Source organism: Pogona vitticeps, chromosome 5 (genome assembly GCF_051106095.1).
Source record: "Pogona vitticeps strain Pit_001003342236 chromosome 5, PviZW2.1, whole genome shotgun sequence".
NCBI lineage: Eukaryota > Metazoa > Chordata > Lepidosauria > Squamata > Agamidae > Pogona > Pogona vitticeps.
In genome coordinates, this window is record NC_135787.1 from 66,300,047 (window position 1) to 66,319,013 (window position 18,967).

Below are 18,967 nucleotides of genomic sequence, written 5' to 3' on the forward strand. Positions count from 1 at the left end.
AGGTGACCTTTGTCAGTGTTTTCCAGATAGACAATATTAAAAACGGTTTACCATTCCCTTCTTCTGGGGTCATCCTGGGACTGTGCAGCTTGTCCAAGGACACACAGGCTGATTCCCCACACAGAAAGCATAGTGGAGAATCAAACTCCCAATCTCTGGCTCCATAACTATATACTTAACTCACTGAGCTATCCATCCAGCGGGCTTTATTACCACCTCTTAAGCAAAGATCTTAGCTTCTCTTCCGGTACTGCTCATCCTGAGATTAGCATTTCTGCCTAGATTGCTGGGGAAGTGTAGAAATCCCCTAAGACTTCCACCAATGCCCTGAGACCTGGCAACCATACTTACCTAAAACATATCTCAGCTCTTGCATGCTGCTTTGTGCTTTCTTCAGTGAAGAAAGACCCAAGGTTTCTTCTGGAGATGTCTCTGTCTCTTGAGGATGCAAAAAAACAAACAAACAAACAAACAAAACCAAAACCAAAAACAAAACAAAAACACGAAGCTCGTAAAGCTATCTCCAAAACTGTAACATATATTCAGAACTCCACTTGCAAAACATGGGTGAATGCAGAAGTCGTCCAAAAGGTGCTCCTTTTTAGGGCAAGGCAGTCTAATCAGCAGAATTAATTACTGGGAGCTGCCAAGATTATAAGGCTTTATGCTGAAAAGACGGAAAAGAATTAAGACTGCCCCAAAGTGGTAATCTAAACAAGATGCAAATGAAGATACAAATGAAGGAAAAATACCTGCCCAACAACTTCCAGGAGAAGGGGAGATGTCATGGAAAGCAGGAAGAGAAGGATCATGCCATGCTGGAGAACTCTTGTGGGATTGCTTGATCTTGTACAGCCCTCAACAGACCTCCTGGCTAGCCACCAGCCTCTTTCCAAGTTGGCAGGCAGTGAGAGAAGGTGGTGCAACCTCAAGTGGCTCTGTTGTAGCTGATCTTTCCAGCACTATTTGATCAGCTCAGATAGGTATAGGTTGGAGGGTTACTGATGGTTGCTTGTCCTTTTGTCTTTTTGCCTTTTAGTTATTTTCTAATGCTTTTTCTTATTCTCCCATCATACTTAGAATTTTGTTCCTGTTTCATAGCTCCTTTCTTCCCTCCCTCATAAATTGGACTTCTCTCCCCTCTATGTTTCCTTGTCTCTGCCTTTCCTAACACAAAGGTAGCAACGCCGCCTCATTCATCACCCATGTTTCATCTATTTCCTGAGAGATTTCCCTCTCATTTGCTCCTGGTTTGGCTAACTACTTTGTGTATGTCTCAGTTATTTTCTGTCTTTTCAGCACAAGCCATGATCAGACTGGCAGCTGACAGGAGGCTTGTGGTTAGGCTATCTTGTAGCAAATGAAGCCCATTTTTGACGGCTTCTGCCTGTTTTTTTTTTAAATATCTATATAGGCACTGTTCTGCAAATGGATTTCAAAATATACATTACAGTTTCGAAGAGCACATGAAAAGATCTGGTGTGTTCATTTTACATTCTCGAGAGAGGAAAAAAGCTCCAAGTAAGGATTCATTAAAGATAGCACCAAGCAGCATGGAAAAGCTGAGATTTTAGATAGGAACTGGGGTTGCCAGAACTCGGGGTGCTGTCTGAAATTTCAGGGGATTTCTATGATTCTCTAGGTCTCTAGGCAAGAATACAAATCTCAGGATTAGCAGTCCTGAAAGAAAAGAAACAAAGGTCTTTCTTTGCAAGGCAGTAGGAAAGCCATCCACCTGTTCCCATCTGGCACCAGGGCTTAGAGGCTGAGAACGGAAGTGTTTTCATGTTTGCTGTGTTTGTGCTATATCAGCACACACACACACAAAATCAGGAGCGGGGAGAATAGACTGGAAGAAGGTCTGTGCATGTATGAGAGCTCACTGGGCACTATTGATTGTATTCTCTTCGGCCATGGGCCAAGACTCTTATGCAGTAGGGGTAAGGCAAAGCAGGGTAGTGGCAGTGAGCCATGTCTTATGTCTGGATACATTCAAAGCATTGTTGTGGGCCACAATGCATTTAGAGTAATAAGGTAGAGCCATCCTTCCTGTTTTTTCAGGGTTCATCTTTGTACACTCAAGTAAATGTTCATTTTCCCCACTGTTGCCCTTGTCTCCATCTTCTCAGCTATATATGATTTGAAAAAAAGAGAGAGATTAGAGTTGTCCAACCTCTAGCAGATTAAATATTTGTTTTCCACTGTATCACTGATTAGCTAAGGATGATGTGAGGTTACGTGTTTAACTTTCAGCAGTGGTAGGAAGTCAAAGTCATAATTTTGCAATCACTTGTTTCCTTGAAAAGTCAAAGAAAATAAATGGAGGACTTAAAATCTTCCAGTTCAAATGCTAAACTAATGGGATTGCCTCTTAACTAAATTTACATACTTTTGCAACTTTGTAAAACATTTCTGAAGCAAAAGGCATATTTTGTTTTTAGATTATGCATTTGTGGCACAAGAATCACCATCCTGGAAGAAGCTTTCCTTCATGTATGAGAAACGAAGTGCTGATTGCTAACTAAGGAGGCCTGTTTTGTCCAATTTTGATGCCTTTAGAAAAATAACGCAAAACCAATTGGGGCGAATTTCCAGGAAATATTCACAGGCAGTGTTAAATATGGACTGGCACCTGCAGATTCTTTTCTGAAAGTGGATCCTTCCTGACTTGACACTAAAGTTATGGAGAACATCTTGCATTGATAACCTTGGTATAAATGACAAATTTGCTGTAACTGCAATGTTTTTGCAAACAAGTGCAAATCTGCTTTAAACATGTGCCCTATGTTTAAATGGGATTCCTTGTCCTGTTTTTTTCTATTTATGGTATATTGTTTAGTATTTATATTAATTATATCATTTATATTTTTTGTGTACACAGCCCATGGTAGCAATTGCTAGATGGGCAGTATATATGTAAATCAATCAATCATCAAACAGAGGGCATGTACAGATGGAGCCTCACTTGACTCTCATGCAAAGGTAGAGGTCCAGGGCAGCAGAGCCTTCCCTCCTCTGCAGAATCTAGCTGCATTGGCATCAGCAGCAGGAGTGAAGGGGATGTCTGTGTCTCCTAGCTATCTATGATGGCACCACTTCTGCTGCCACCATACTCCCTGACCTTCACTGTCATCCAGCCACCAGACTGGCAAGCAAGCCCTGAAAAGGAGGAAGGACCATCTTACCTAAGCTGATGAAGAGGAAGCCCTATTGCAGTTTAAAAGAGTCTGCAGTGGATGCCATTTTAAACCAAATTAAGGTTTGATAGAAACTATTTCGAGTTCCACCTGATTTTTAGCAGATATGTAGTCTCAGACCCTGTGTTTCCCTTGTAACATTTACTTCTACTTAAGAGAATATGATCCCCTCCCTTTGGAGGGAGGGGGGTCACATTCGAAAGTGTAAGTCCCAAAGGTGTTCAGAAATAGTTTTAAAGACAGAATGAGCACATACGTATCCCTGTGCATTTCAACCCTTAATTCCTTTTCTTTAAGGAATTCCAAGGTTATTTCAGAGGAAATTATGTTCTTATGAAAGGCATTAGAAGGAGAAGGAAAAAGGGAAGGAAGTAGTTATCCCTGAAGTAAATTTAGAATTCCTTGAAGTACCTCCTGCAGTGCTCAGAATTTGCTGGATATTAAGATGATTTTCTATTAAATGTTCTGAAGACTTCTGGACCTTTTCCTCTTTTTGTGAGGAAATGCAACTCCCTTGGGTCTTAAAGAATGCAGACTTTTGTTTTTCTTTCTTTCTGATGTGCAGTGCATGCTAACAAATGATTCAGCAATTTTCAGTGTTTAGGTTTTGTCTTCTTTATTAGGCATGGCCGGTTTGGTATTAATAAGTTTTACATTATTTTGTGCCACACGAGTACAGTGTCCAAATCTTGAATGCTTGACTTTCGCCCCCCCCCAACAGATGCCTATACATTTGTGATAGAATAATAACCACAATAAGAATTTTCCACGAAAGTTAACTTTATTTGAATTCAGGATCATAAATCATATCCCACTCCCAGCCCTGTTTATCACATTTTCATTCAGATATCCGATATCTGCTACGCATTATAAATTAGATGCAACACTTGCTAATAAGATACAAACACAAAATTGTCTTCCACACAAATGCTGTAATTTATCACAGGAAGCAGATGAACCAAATGCAGAGACTCTTGAAGAAATGTAATGTTGGTAAGCAGATAGTATCAGGAACTGCTTATCTTCATAGTAAACATTAGCCTGGTGCTAATCTCACTCGAATTCACTTAATTAAGAAGCTGTAAAGAAAGAAAGAAAAATGATTAAATGCTGCAGAAAATGTGCACAGCTTTGGCGTCCCTTCTCTTTTTCAAAAATTAAGATTTGCAATGCTTTGGAGGTTGGCAGTGAGAGATAACTATTAACACATTAGAACTAAAAGTAAAAACATGCAAATTCAAACTATACCATGATGAACATGTATACATGTTGGACATTTTACTAAGTATTAGATTTGTATCATATCATATTATTTATATTATGTTTATATTATATTTACTTGTTTATATTAACTAAATATTTCACTACATACTTGGCATCTATTATATGCACCTGATTTGGGGGTGATTTGGGGGTGAACCACCTCTGGTATTGATACAGCTATGCAGATGTTTCAGAGCAGAAGAAGCTATATAATCATTTTATCTGGCTTCTTTGTACTTTTATGTGCAGATTAAGCAGTCTGTCAAGTCTGTAACAGACTCTTTTTATCTGCACTAATCTAAATGTCAAATTCATGGTTCTAGTAAATGAGAGTATTAAGAACTAACATCTCAACAAAGTTGTAAATAAATTATGTCTTTGAAATTTAGAGTACATTCCATGGCTTCACAAATGAGTACCACAGTTTAGTAGGGCTTAGTCCACAGTCAATGGTGAAAGGATAATGTTTTTGGTCTAACTGATCTAGAAAAGTTGTTCTTTACAGTCAGTAAGCATATACAGTGGTGCCTCACACAACGATGTTAATTGGTTCCAAAAAAAATCAACGTTGTGTGAAACATTGTTCTGTGAAACACCATTTCTCATAGGAATGCATTGAAAACCGGTTAATCCGTTCCAATTGGAACGGATTGCCATCGCTGAGTGAAAATCCCCATAGGAAACATCGCTGTGTGAAACAATGTTTCCTTCATTGGAATGTACTGAATCCGACTCAATACAATCCAATGGCTTTGAGAAGTCCTTTTTTGCTCCTGTAAAAGTGTCTTACAATGTTTGGAAGCTGTTTTAAATGATTGCAATGGTTAGTCCACCTCCTGAAACCTATGCAAACTGATTTTGGTGTTGTTCTGACACTTCGTTAATTTATGATGATTTTCTGTTTTTTCCATTGGAAACCATTAGGGAGACCATCCAATGGTTTCCAATGGAGAAAATTCAAAAAATCATCATAAATTAACGAAGTGTCAGAACAACACCAAAATCAGTTTGCATAGGTTTCAGGAGGTGGACTAACCATTGCAATCATTTAAAACAGCTTCCAAACATTGTAAGACACTTTTAGAGGAGTGAAAAGGGAGATCGTTGTGTGAAAATCCCCCATAGGAAACATTGCTGTGTGAGGCAGCAAATTTGACAGAAAAAGGCATCGTTGTGTGAATTCATCGTTGTGTGAGGCACTCGTTGTGCGAGGCACCACTGTACATTAATTCTCTTTTTAGAAAAACCTTCTGATTTATAAATGTGAGTGTTGTGCTTCTGTATCCATGATGAAAAACACCAGGAAATGGCCTATTTTCAAAGAATTTTTGAGAATGTATAGTAACATTTCCACAAACTGCTCATCATTAGGTTATCTACACAAATTTTATTTAACTTACAGGTAGGGTATGCCCAAAAGTGAATCCTTATTTCAAAAACACTGACAAAAATAAACAATCACATTTTGAATTAATGGAGAATACAGCAGTTACATTTAATGTCCTTTCCTGTCATTGATAATCCTTTGCTGAGAAATGTGTATGGGGAGAAGAATTCTCTTGAGAGTAGTGCAATTAATGCTAGAAAATACCAAGCATGTTTCATAAGTTCATCCTGAAGATGCCATAACCCAATGTGGCTATAGAAGGCTGACTATTCAGCTTGAGTGAAATACCCTTAGAACACCATTCTGTATGATTTGCATATCTAGAAGACTTGTTCAACACTTTATTAGACTTCAGCTAATCAGAAACTAAGAAGGGCCCTGCCAGGTCAGACTAAAGGCCTGTCTAGTCTACCCTTCTTTACCTACAGCTTCTAGCCTGCTACTTATAGGAAACTCAAGTGGGCATGACTTCAACACCATTCTCCAGTTTGTGCTCTCCAATATTTGGTGTGTAGAAGCAATTATAATAGGGGATATATACTGTATTATTCTTAGTATAGGCTGTTCCTCATTATAAGCCGCACCCTTAAAGTTTGATGCTATTTATTTATTTATTTATTTGGCAACATCCCAATTGTAGGGCACACCCCTAGTTTAAAGACTTACATTAGGGAGGGAAAGTGCGGCCTTTACTTGGGACGATAAGGTCATAGAGAATGGAGAGAATTTCCATTCAGTTCATTTTTTTATCTCAAATCTACTGAAATCCACAAACTTCCACAGAGGAGAAAGCAAAACTAACCATCTGTTGATCCCTAATAGATGGACATAAAGCCCACCAGCCTTCCTTCCTAATCTTGCCTTCCATAACTTCCATATTTCTATTTTAAAGCTGTTCCAACTTGGCAGCTGTCAGTACATATTGTGGTGGCAAGTTCTACAGTTTAACCATGGATACAAATTTTTGCTTACTTTATTTTCAAACTTTTTCTGATAAATCTGCATCATTTTTCTGATAAGTCTGCAAATGTGATTTTTTTCCCTTATTGGAGTAATATTCCAGTCTGTTGATCATTTTGATTCCCTTCTCTGCAACTTTTCTATCTTGCATCTCATCCTTTCTGAGGAGCAGTAACTAGAACTGCTATATGAAGCATTCCAGGTATGGTTGTCTGCATCTTAACTAATAGGACTGGTGAAGTAACAATACTACTTTCTATTAATAAAAAGGGAGTACAGTATTTAATGAACAGAGGTATTAATGACACATGGTTTGCCACCTGCATGGAAAATAAATGAATGCATGCAAATGGCAGGAATGGGGAGGTGAAGAGAGAGGAAATGGCTCATGAACAGCACTTATTACAAGTAACCTGTCACTGCTATTTTTCAACCAAAACATTCAACATCCCCTGATGCATATCCAAAGTTAAATTCAATTGGAAGGGACTTTCATAGCAGTTTAATGGAATGGTAATTTTGGTGAGGCGGATTTTCAAGTTAATAGTTTATGTGGTGGAAAATCAGATGTGGCTGCAACTCTTTGTCAGTTGTACAGTTGCTGTATGTAACTAGGCTTCCTACAAGCAGAATTTGGGAAAGAAAAGATGCAGAGGGTGGTCGGGGGGGCACACTCAGCCTGGAGGTCAGCATCGTGAAGCTTCCCTTCCCTTCTCCATACATAATCAAATGTATGGAACTACTGTCTGATAAGGCAACTGTGAATGTACAATTTGTTCCTTCTCTTGCACTGCATGGCTTATGAATTTTGTCATCTTAGACACAGATTCAGACAGAGGTGGGAAGAGCACCAGTGACATTATTTGTTCTTGATGAGATATTTGTCTCAACTTGTCAAGGAAGTCTACTAAAAAATTTCTTGCAGTTGTCAGAGGTGATAAATTCCAGCCTGAGAATGAGACAAAGACTGTCTTTCTTTCCATACAGGTTTATATAATCTGTGCAAAATTTCTGTACAAAACAATTGTATTGGATGCAAAGCACATAGACACAGCAAACATAAAAGGATTCAGCAACTGATGAAAAAGACACAAAGTATCCATCCAATGTTTCTACTTTCTAAAAGTTCATGTAGTGAGACAGCAGTTCAATAAGCAGTTTTGTGTAGTTACACAATTTGTGCAAAAATTCCTTTTCACTAATGAGAGAATTCTAATTGAGACTATCAGAAAATCCCTTGCCAGATTTTGTTCGTAGATTCTTGTTTTCATGCATGAGAATGAGACAAGTAAGTATTTAAATCTGTAACTTTAGATATCGGGGAGTTTTATCTGCAAAGATGATGTCTAGGAACAAGGTTTCTCCACCCACACCAGGTTAAGAAGTAACACAAGAGAAAAACAGTACCGAACAGACACCAAAATAGACAGAACAGATGCTAAGTAAGAAGAATGGGAGGAAGAGGACCCAAAACCTTTTAAGCTCCATTATCTCCCAGAAAAGACCTCGATGTCAAAATCCCCTGTTGAAAATTATGACTGTAAAATTCTGCATCATTGCCTATGTAAGGGATTCCAAATTGCTTCCTCCTACAACACCAGGAGAAAAGGGGGATGTGATAGGCATGGCTGGAATATGATTCTGCTTACAGGACTGCAATGAGAATTTTGGCTAATCAGAGTCCAGGTGGCTTTAAAAGGGGTTGATTGTTGGGCAGGCCTTTCAGACAGGTTATAAGGCAGCCTATATAGCCACTCTGCCACTTCTCTTCCCATACACCCCTGGAATGGGCCACTGGAGGTTTTGCAGTTCAACCAAAATCCATGCAGCAAATGTAGGCAGCAGACAAAGTGAAAAGGAACCCTGATAATAGCTGTATTAATCATATAATTAAAATATGCAAGGTATACATGTGAGCAGAAATATGATGCCTGCCTTCACTCAGACCCAGTGGTCTGTGGGGGCAAGTACACCTTTCAAGCCAACAGACCCCTATTTAATTTGCAAGAAAAGGGGTGTTACGTAGTGAGTGTAGGAGTGGGAACAGTTTTTGCCTGTGTTGTTAGGTTGGACAGACTGCACCCAGATTTGACACCAGATCGTCCCCAGAGGTGTGAGGCCCCTGAGACCTCTCGGTCATTTCAAGTAGATGATATGGTTTATGCCCGAAATTATAGTGGTGGACCGGCATGGATTCTGGCAATGGTGACAGGAATAACAGGACCAGTGTCATATGCCGTCACCATTGGAGGAGGAAAAGTGCTGTGATGGCAAATGGATCAACTATGGTGTAGGTGGAGTGGTGGGATAAGAGTGCCAGATGTAGGCATTCATCCAGAGGGAATGTAACATCAGGAAGTCCCAGTGTAGCAGAGGGAGAGCCCACTAGTGACAGAGACTGAAACAATAGAGACTGGAATGATGGGAGATAGAATAACTCCTGAGGGGGAAATAATTCCTGAAGTAGAAATGAGGGTTGATTCAATTTTGATAAATGATCAAGGACATACTGAGATGACTGTGGCTGAAGAGCCAAGGTGCTCACAACAGGTGAGGGCCTGACCAAAATATTTACAGGATTTTATTTGTAGCTAGATTTTTAAACTTGCGGGAGGGAAGGGTTTTATGTACTGAGTGTAGGAGTGAGAAGAGTTTTTGCCTGTATTGTTGGGTTGTTGGCCAACTACAGGTAATTAGTGGGAGTGGGGCAGTTCCTTGGGTGAGTGTTGTATAAATGTGCATGTATGTTTTATTAAGGGCATTTTTGCTTATCTTATTGACTGGGAATGTTGAATAAAGGCATGCTGATTTACGACTTGAGAGTTGTGAATCCATTATTTAACAGGGGGCAAGCCAAGGTTCAATCCAGTACCTCCAAACCCTGTAAAGAAGCAGGCCATAGTAGGTAAAGCACAATGGACTGCACCTTGTATATTAACCCATTCTCTTGTAAAACCTCTACCAACTTATAGAGCACTACTCCACAGCACAGATATTTATGGGAGGGTTCCACAAAAGGTTTCTATATCCTTTCATGAGCACACAATCTGAACTCTACTCCTGACATGCCAGAAATCGCAAGCACCAATTATTTCCAAAGAGTGCAGCAGAACAGGGAACTTGCTAGCTAGCTCCACTAGCTGGAACAATTTCCGAGGCAAAAATGATGAAACTGAGGCTATTCTATTTGGGCATGTCTTGAGATGGCAAGAGTCTCTGAAAAAGACAATAAGGCTGAGAAAGGTTGAATGCACCAAGAAAAGAGGAAGACCACATAAAAGATGTATTGACTCCCTAAAAGAAGTCACAGGCTTGAATTTACCAGGGCTGTTGAAGACAGGACATTTTGAAGATCTCTCATTCATTGGGTCTCCATAAATTGCAGGTGACTTGATAGCACATAATAATAACACAAAACTATGCCAATGGGTTGTTCCATGGCATGTGCTACATGTGAAATATTTAGCACTTCCCTTGAATGGGCCTTCATAGATAGGGGAAATACCACAACTGATATACTATCTAGATCAGTGGTCCCCAACCTTGGGCCTCCAGATGTTCTTGGTCTTCAACTCCCAAAAATCCTGGCCAGCAGAGGTGGTGGTGAAGGCTTCTGGGAAGTGTAGTCCAAGAACATCTGGAGGCCCAAGGTTGTGAACCACTGATCTAGATGATATTTTTTCTTTGTGGGTTCCACAGAAGCAGTAGGTGCCAGGACCATCTGCAGGGTATAATATGAATGCAGATGGAAATGTATATGAGAAATGTGATCCTTACCCATTTAAAGGAGGGTAATTAATTGGATTGTTTGGCATTGCAAAATAGATGCTCTACAGGACTCTTTTCTTCAGCTGTATGAAAGCCTGAAATTGCCCAATAATTAAAGTTGGCCTACTCTACTCTGATGAAAACAGCTGTGGTGGAAGACGAACATACAGACGAAAAGAATAATAACAAAGTAAATAATAGATACAACTTAGACAATGGTTGAGCAGTTAATGGTATCATGGGGAGTTTTTTTTTTTTAAAAAAAGAACATTGACCCTATTTAAGTAACAGGGCATCTTAGCGTTCTCTGTTGTGTTTAAACTTACATATATTTTTCATTAAAACTAATGGGAGTTACATGCATGCCTGGAGGAGAATATTTAACCTAAAGGAGACAGGCAGAGAGTCAAAACTGCAGCACAGCCACTGAAGATTACTGCAGGAGACAAACATTGATTTCATGAAATGCCTAATGAATCCACCAATGCTTTGTTCAGAGACTAGGATACCCCAGGGAGTTGAGTTAGAACTCCCCAAGTGTAAGGGCGTAATATTGGATGACTTTGACATGGCACTGGAACAGATAACTAGGCCAGAGGAGTTATAAAATATTGACTGAGCAGCTTGTAAATGTAGGTGTAAAGGCTGTTATACTGCCAGCCGCCAGAGATTCACCAGACAGCACACCTAAACAATAAGTACTAGGTGTGCCATTCCAATTACTCTGCAAACAGAAAGTTGAATTCCCAGGTATATAGTTTTAAAAAGCTCTGAACAAAATTGCTTCACTCAAAATGAAACTCAAAGGTGGGTAGGCACTTCTCTTCCCTTCCTGCTCCTGATGAACTCCAATGATTAGAAAAGAATGGCAGAGGTGGTAAGAGTACAGCTGAAGGACAATTTTGAGAATGAGTATTTCTGTGAAGTTCTATACCTGCCTTAGGAAAAAAAAAGGGTTTAAAACAAAACTAATTTCAAAGGCAGAGGCCTGTAGTGGCACAAAGAAATTACTGAAGATGTGAGTATAGAGTGATCTTGTTCAGCCACAAGGTTCTGTATATTGCAAGCTAGTTATTTTGAAACCTTGTTCCTGAGAAACCTGAAGTTACTTCATTAGAAATTCAACAAGGATACTTTTTGGAAGGAACTCTTGGTGGAACCTCTACAGCGGCAGAAGTCTCAATTCACGGATTCTCAGGTTACAATCAAGCTGTCTGAAAAACAACTTTACCACCTCTACCAATTTTCCCCTTCAAGTTTCAGAAGGAGACAATAAGCAGTTTCTGGAGTACAAATACAATTCAGCAGTTAAGACTGGACAGGCCAACACAAAGAAAATGAGCACAATATGCAATCTAACACATCACACTACGTGCTAAGATGCAATGCAAGATGTTTGATGATACACTGAAATAACTTTAATGCCCCCAAATGACTGTCATGGCTTGCACTGTGTTGTTGATCTTAGCAAGCTACCTCCTAAAGCAGCCTCCCTAAACCTAGTGACTTCCAGGTGTGCTTTGTAGATTTATTGAACTATATCTCCCATAATACTTAGCCAGCATCAGTAGAAATACTTGCACAAGAGTGGCCAGGAAACTATGATGGGAATTTTACAAATAACGTGGAACATAAGACATGGTAATACACTTAACTGTAACACACACAAAAAAGATATTCCTTCTAAGAACCTTATGGACAGTTTTGGTGAGACTTAAAATCTAGATTAATTATCCAACTCCTTGTTTTCCTTACAAGCGGCATCAGACAAAACTAGAAAGAGCAGCAAAAAAAATCATCTGTGTTGATGGATGATTCAACAACCCTCATACACACGCCACACCCAAATTACTCCTCTCCAGAAGGTAAACTGCAAATTTTTTATGTCTGTCCCACTTCAGTGTCTGTATTGATATTTTTTAAAAAAGGCATGTCACTTTCAGACAAGAATTGAAGGGCTTTGAATTTGATAAAAGGAACAGCACTAGTGTAAGGTGATGTTTAAATCTTCAACCTACACAGTACTTCCCTGACCCAAATGGCATCACCCATTTAGCTGTCTACTTTCCCCCATGAGACTGTAGAAGCTGTGTTTGTCATGTGAACGTGCGTTTGTCTAAAATGGCACAGGACAAAGGTTATGGGACACACAATGTTAAAACCAGGAATGGAAAACATGTGGTCCTTTCAGGATGGCTAGATTGCAACTTCTACTAGCCCAGCACAGCCAGTGTTGAAACACGAGATTTCTAACTCAACAATATCTGAACAGCCACATGTTTTTTTTTAATCCCTCATTTAAATAAAGCTTTGCCCAGAACTACAGATTTTATAAAATTTAGAGTCTGGCCCATTTCTTTTTAAAAATACAATATTTGGAGATCCAGTCACAGATTTCCTGCATGACACAGTGATCTGGCTCTCAGGCTGTGGTCATACCAACAAAATGTTTTCCAGTTCTTCCCCTTTGATTTCGCAATTTAAATTTGAGGTCACATGATGCAAATCATTTAACCAGCAAATGTGCTAACTGAGGATTTCATGCTTGGCCAGAGGCTTCTACTTTTTGTTGTTCTTTATTTATCAGTGACAGATTTTACTTTTTTGGGCTCCATGATCACTGCAGTTGGAGACAGCAGCCACAAAATTAAAAGACGCCTGCTTCTTGGGAGGAAAGCGATGACAAACCTTGACAGCATCTTAAAAAGCAGAGACCTCACCTTGCCAACAAAAGTCCACATAGTTAAAGCTATGGTTTTCCCTGTAGTGATGTATGGAAGTGAGAGCTGGACCATAAAGAAAGCTGACTGCCAAAGAATGGATGCTTTTGAATTGTGGTGCTGGAGGAGGCACTTGAGAGTCCACTGGACTGCAAGGAGAACAAACCTATCAATTCTAAAGGAAATCAACCCTGAGTGCTCACTGGACGGACAGATCCTAAACCTGAGGCTTCAATACTTTGGCCATCTCATGAGAAAACTCCCTGGAAAAGACCCTCCTAATGTTGGGAAAGAGTGAAGGCAAGAGGAAAGGGGGATGACAGAGGATGAGATGGTTGGACAGTGTCATCAAAGCAACCAACATGAATTTGACACAACTCCGGGAGGCAGTGGAAGTCAGGAGGGCCAGGCATGCTCTGGTCCATGGGGTCACGAAGAGTCGGACACAACTAAATGATGACAATTTATTTATTTTATTAGATATATACCCTGCCCATCTAGACCAATGGTCTACTCTGTTCTTGTGGATCTTTTTTTTAATGTTGCACTGCTGCATGTGTGAATAATCTTACTGCAACATTTTTGAACTACTGTCACTGTGCATGTCCTTTTAAAATGTCTTTAATTTTATTTTTTTAAAAAATTGTGGCATGTGCATCGATGCATTGGTTAACTTTTGTCAAGCGGTCCCAGCAGGAAGCTCTATGCTCTTATTGAGCTGGAAAGAAATGACCTGGTAACCGCAAAACACATTGGGATGCACATCCTGGAATAAATGCCATGTGATCTCAAAGCATGACAGGAACATGATTAAAAGTTGCATAACCACAGGGGAACATTTTGCTGGTGTGATCACACCCTCAGTTGGTCAAAACTGCAGCAAAAGTAAATAGAACCCAGTGGTTTCCCCTTAAATAAAAGCTTGTTTATAATCATGCTTTATAACTGCAAGGAAACATGATCATTCTCTCCCCCCCCCCCCCCCCGCAAACAAACACTGTCATTTGGCATCCTGGTTTGGAACGCATGGACACTTATTACATCATGTCCATGTCATCTCTGATAAGAAGTGACAACAAAATCCTATCACTATGACACAATGTAACTTTGAAGTCTGTTTGCAAATAGGATATTTTTTATAGGAAATCTTTCAGTTTTCAACCTTGAACAGGAAATCTTCAGCCCTGCGACGTCGTTTATGTGGACTAAGAAGATGAAACACTCTTTAGTTTCTGGCTTGATACTAGCTGGTGTTACCTCTCTCCTATTGAAGCATCCCCGTCTGCAGGTTAAGCTGTCCTTTCTTTCATACACATGCCACCCTGTACAGCTACTTACTCACACTTACAGATGGACTATATCACAGTAGTACATTTTTCTTGAGACCCACAGAAGTATCCTGACAAGTCTAGCATGCAGAAACGAGATGCTTTAAAGTGATGATCTGAATAAACACCTTAGATTTATGAATCTCATGAATCTCAGAGTCAATGCACAGGAGCATGCTGCTGGCTGAAAAAAATTATTTGGATATAGATAGCTGTTATTTGTAGCTTACCTGTATGGATAACCATGATATTTGGAGCGGAATATCGACAGTAGGAAGCTGAAGAAGAAAACGACGAGGCCCAATCCCACCAGGCATATTACTACCAAAAATTAAAAGTAAAATTAAAAAATGAAATAGTTAAGATTCTCTCAAAAAATCAGATATTCAATACCAGGAACAATCACTTCCTTACAAGTGCATTTTGAAATATATAAAGTTAGTTAGGCTGTCCCTAGTCGCCCTCCTTGTGTTATCTGAGATATTATAAACTTTGGAAAAACATGTATTTCCAGCTGATTCCTATTTCTTCTTACCACAAATGACAAGAAAATACCGATTTAAACAAAAAGGCAACTGAAGGAGGAGATGTAGGAAACATTTAATGTCACTGAAATTTTGCTAGAGGAAGTAATGGACTTGGAATTATATTCTTCAAGAGACATTATTTCATGTTTGCATCACTCTTGGTGGAAAAAAAATCTTACATCTTAATTGCCCACTGTCAGTTTCTCAGCTACAAATCATGTTACTATGCCAGTTCTTCTACAACTAAGTGCTTTTGGGTCCCAGTTCAGGGAGGGAATATTAAATCCCTCCACTCCTTGAGGCCACACAAGTACCCTATTTCCCCGAAAATAAGACCTAACCTGAAAATAAGCCCTAGTATGATTTTCCAGGATGCTCGTAATATAAGCCCTACCCCCCAAAATAAGGCCCAGTTAAGTGAAACCCCGCACTTCACCATTGTGCAGCAACCAGAAGAAGATGACATGACTGTATTTGAATAAATGTAGATTGTTGTACATGAAAAAACAAAACATCCCTTGAAAATAAGTTCTAATGCGTTTTTTTGGAGCAAAAATTAATATGACCCTATCTTATTTTCAGGGAAACACGGTATGTTACTTTTAAAGTGACATTCACATCCAAGTGATCCATTCCTCAAAACTGGTAATTTTAACTAAAGAGTTCCATCTTCTTGCCTGTTCCCAGCTATAAGAGCAGATTAGAAATGACGTACATAGGGGCTGAAAAGAACTCAATTGGTAGTTGGAAAGAAGCTACTGGAGACAGAGGACTGAACTCTGTTGCTGAACTCCTGGCCTTACAGGGCTACACTATTTACTTTGGGAGAAATGGATGCAATTTTAAAGGACTAGCATTACAAGCTGGGGTGATTTATTGCTTGCCCCAATGCAACTGTTATTTATAAAAACACACCTTATAAAAATGCTCCAAGGCTCGACTACTTTGAACTCAAGAACCTAATCCTGAAAAGGGCTATCTGTTGCTGACAGTGAGCCGAGTGAAACAATGCAGACTAGCAGTTTAAAACAAAGTGACTTCAAATTGCAGCACATCTACCACTGCTTTAGCCCAGGCAAACTGAAGCTATGACTGTGTGAACAGCTTCCCCGTTTCTTTGGCTGGTTTCCTGCTAGGAAAGGTGGCAAGTGCAGCACGGCTACTGCTGTCGCCATCTCCTGGGACCCACAAGTCTCCTTCACTTCATTGCAGAGAGATGTTCTGTCATGAGGTAGCACTGGTTGAAGGATGCAGTAGGAAAGAAATGACACCTGCCAGTGGGCTTGCCAGCAGGGACTCTTATTTCCATTCACAATGCCCACTGGAATGATGCCACCTTGTGACACAGTTTTCTGAGTGGCCACTGAGAGGAAAAAGGCACTGGTGCTTGGACTGGTTGTCGAGAAGAACAACGCCACTGCTGTGACTAAACAAAGGTGTGTGTGTGTCTTTTTAAAAAGCAAAGTGAAACCTATTGCTTCCATGAAGCCTCCACTTGCAAATATTGCCCTGTTCTTTAATGCCCAGCATTCATTCCAAACCTTTAGTTACTAGTCTGGAACACAAATTTCAGGGAAGGTTCATACAGAACTGATTTCCTGTCCTAGCTGGAGAAGACACAGGAAGAATAGGACTGCTGAGTCAAAGAGGAGTTGGTGAGTCAACTCCTCCATACGTTCAGTTAATTCAAACAAGTCTACTCTGTGACTTAATTGGCATTGCAAGCTTCAGTTAGAGTAGGCCTATCTGAATCAATGGAATACATGAAGCAATTGACTTAACAAGTGGGCCACACTGAAAATTTATTCCATGGGCCGTGTACTGTTTGGATTCCACATCAGTGCTGTTATACTGTAAATATATAGACATGTATTTACCAGTGGGTAAACACATTTACAAATGCTTGAGAAATTATTAACACATTTTTCAGTTTCCATGAAGATCAGCAAAAGTCACAGATACATCTGAAAACAACTTTTTAAAAACAACTTACTTCTCCTTTTTCCAACATCTCCTTTGGAGGTAGCAGCTTCATTCAAAAGAACCATTCCCATAGTGATAGCAGCATCTGTATCATTGTTGTCAAGGAAACAATAGAACTGTGGAAGTCTTACAAAGTTAGATTGAAGCATCTCTAAACTTAGCAGATATTGATTTATGGTAACAAAAAGTTTTAAGCATTGAATACATTGTGAGTGTATTCAAAGTGTATTCTGTCAGGAGATAAAAGGATATTAAAACAGTGACTGCTCCTATGTATAATCTACATTTTGTTTCTTACTTTTCTGTCTTATTTTTATTGTTGTTGTTTAGTCGTTAAGTCGTGTCCGACTCTTTGTGACCCCATGGACCAAAGCACGGCAGGCCCTCCTGTCTTCCACTGCCTCCCGAAGTTTGGTCAAATTCATTTTGGTAGCTTCGATGACACTATCCAACCATCTCATCCTCTGTCGTCCCCTTCTCCTCTTGCCTTCACACTTTCCCAACTGTGAGGATTCGCCTTTTGGCTCCATATTTGGTTCAAAGAAATCAGTCGATTTTTGCTGCTTCGAAATAGGTGAAAGCTTTATTGGTGTATTTAACAATAAACTGTCTGGAACATGATTATGAATCTTTTCTCCTTCTGCCAACAGGTCTGGAAGGGGTTTCCAATCTTCAAACAGGAATGGGGTTCCAAAACTATAATTCCATGGCCCCGGTAAATCAGCGGAAACCCAGTCTTTTACGGTCTGCCCCAGTGGGCCTTCCAGCAGAGGAATGGTCTCCTCGTCCAAGTCATCATCCTATAGGATCCGTCCATCGGGGTCTCAACTCTCCCAGGATCCTCCCTGTAACTCTTAATCTCTCCCATAATCCAGTCCAGGGGTCCTGCATCCACACTCATTCCTAACCGGGTGGTAACTGCATTTCCTTCTTCTCTATCTGTCCTGTTCCTGCTTCAAGCTCCACCCTCTTTTCTCTCTCTCTTCCCGCCTTTTCCCCCTGAACCTCCCCCATCATCACTTTCTGCATGTCCTCCGTCAACTGCTCTATCTCTATCTCCTGCTGAGGTTTCTCTGTAGGCTCTGGCGTGGGTTTGGGTTCCACTTCCTTAGCTTTGCTGTTGAGGAGGGACGGCTCTCCAGTGAGTGCAGTATCCCTCTCACCCTCTGTATCACACCAACATCAGGGTCTTTTCCAGAGGGTCTTCTCTTCTCATAAGATGGCCAAAGTATTGGAGCCTCAGCTTCAGGATCTGTCCTTCCAGTGAGAACTCAGGGTTGATTTCCTTCAAAATGGATAGGTTTGCTCTCTTTGCAGTCTAGGGGACTCTCAAAAGAGTCTCCTCCAGCACCACAATTCAAACGGATCAATTCTTCGGCAGTCAGCCGTCTTTATCACCCAACTCTCACTTCCATACATTGCTACTGGAAAAACCATAGTTTTGACTATGCTGACTTTTGTTGGCAAGGTGATATCTTTGCTTTTTAAGATGCTGTCTAGGTTTGTCATCGCTTTCGTCCCCAGAAGCAGGTGTCTTTTAATTTCATGGCTGCTGTCACCCTCTGCTGTGATCATGGAGCCCAAGAACGTAAAATCTGTCACTGCCTTCATATCTACCTCTATTTGCCAGGAGGTGATGGGACCAGTAGCCATGATCTTGGTTTTTTGGATGTTGAGCTTCAGACCATTTTTTTTGTACTCTCCTCTTTCACACTCATTAAGAGGTTCTTTAATTCCTCCTCACTTTCTGCCATCAGAGTGATATCATGTGGATATCTGAGGTGATTGATATTTCTTCTGGCAACCGTAATCCAGAGTTCCTTCTCCAGTCCTC

The 18,967-nt window shown here is 40.2% G+C and overlaps 1 protein-coding gene across 2 annotated transcripts in view; it reads right to left on the bottom strand.

Annotated features, from left to right (window-relative positions):
* Positions 1 to 3,959: 3,959 nt before the first annotated feature.
* Positions 3,960 to 18,967, bottom strand: part of TUSC3 (tumor suppressor candidate 3) — a 192,982-nt gene continuing 177,974 nt past the window's right edge. For both annotated transcript variants that reach the window (XM_073001313.2, XM_073001315.2), the window contains 3 exons: positions 17,144 to 17,218; positions 14,854 to 14,944; positions 3,960 to 4,276 (listed from right to left, as the gene is read on the bottom strand). In XM_073001313.2, the coding sequence (XP_072857414.1) occupies positions 4,261 to 4,276; positions 14,854 to 14,944; positions 17,144 to 17,218 (182 nt within the window). In that variant the 3' untranslated portion in view covers positions 3,960 to 4,260. The remainder of the gene's footprint in view (positions 4,277 to 14,853; positions 14,945 to 17,143; positions 17,219 to 18,967) is intronic.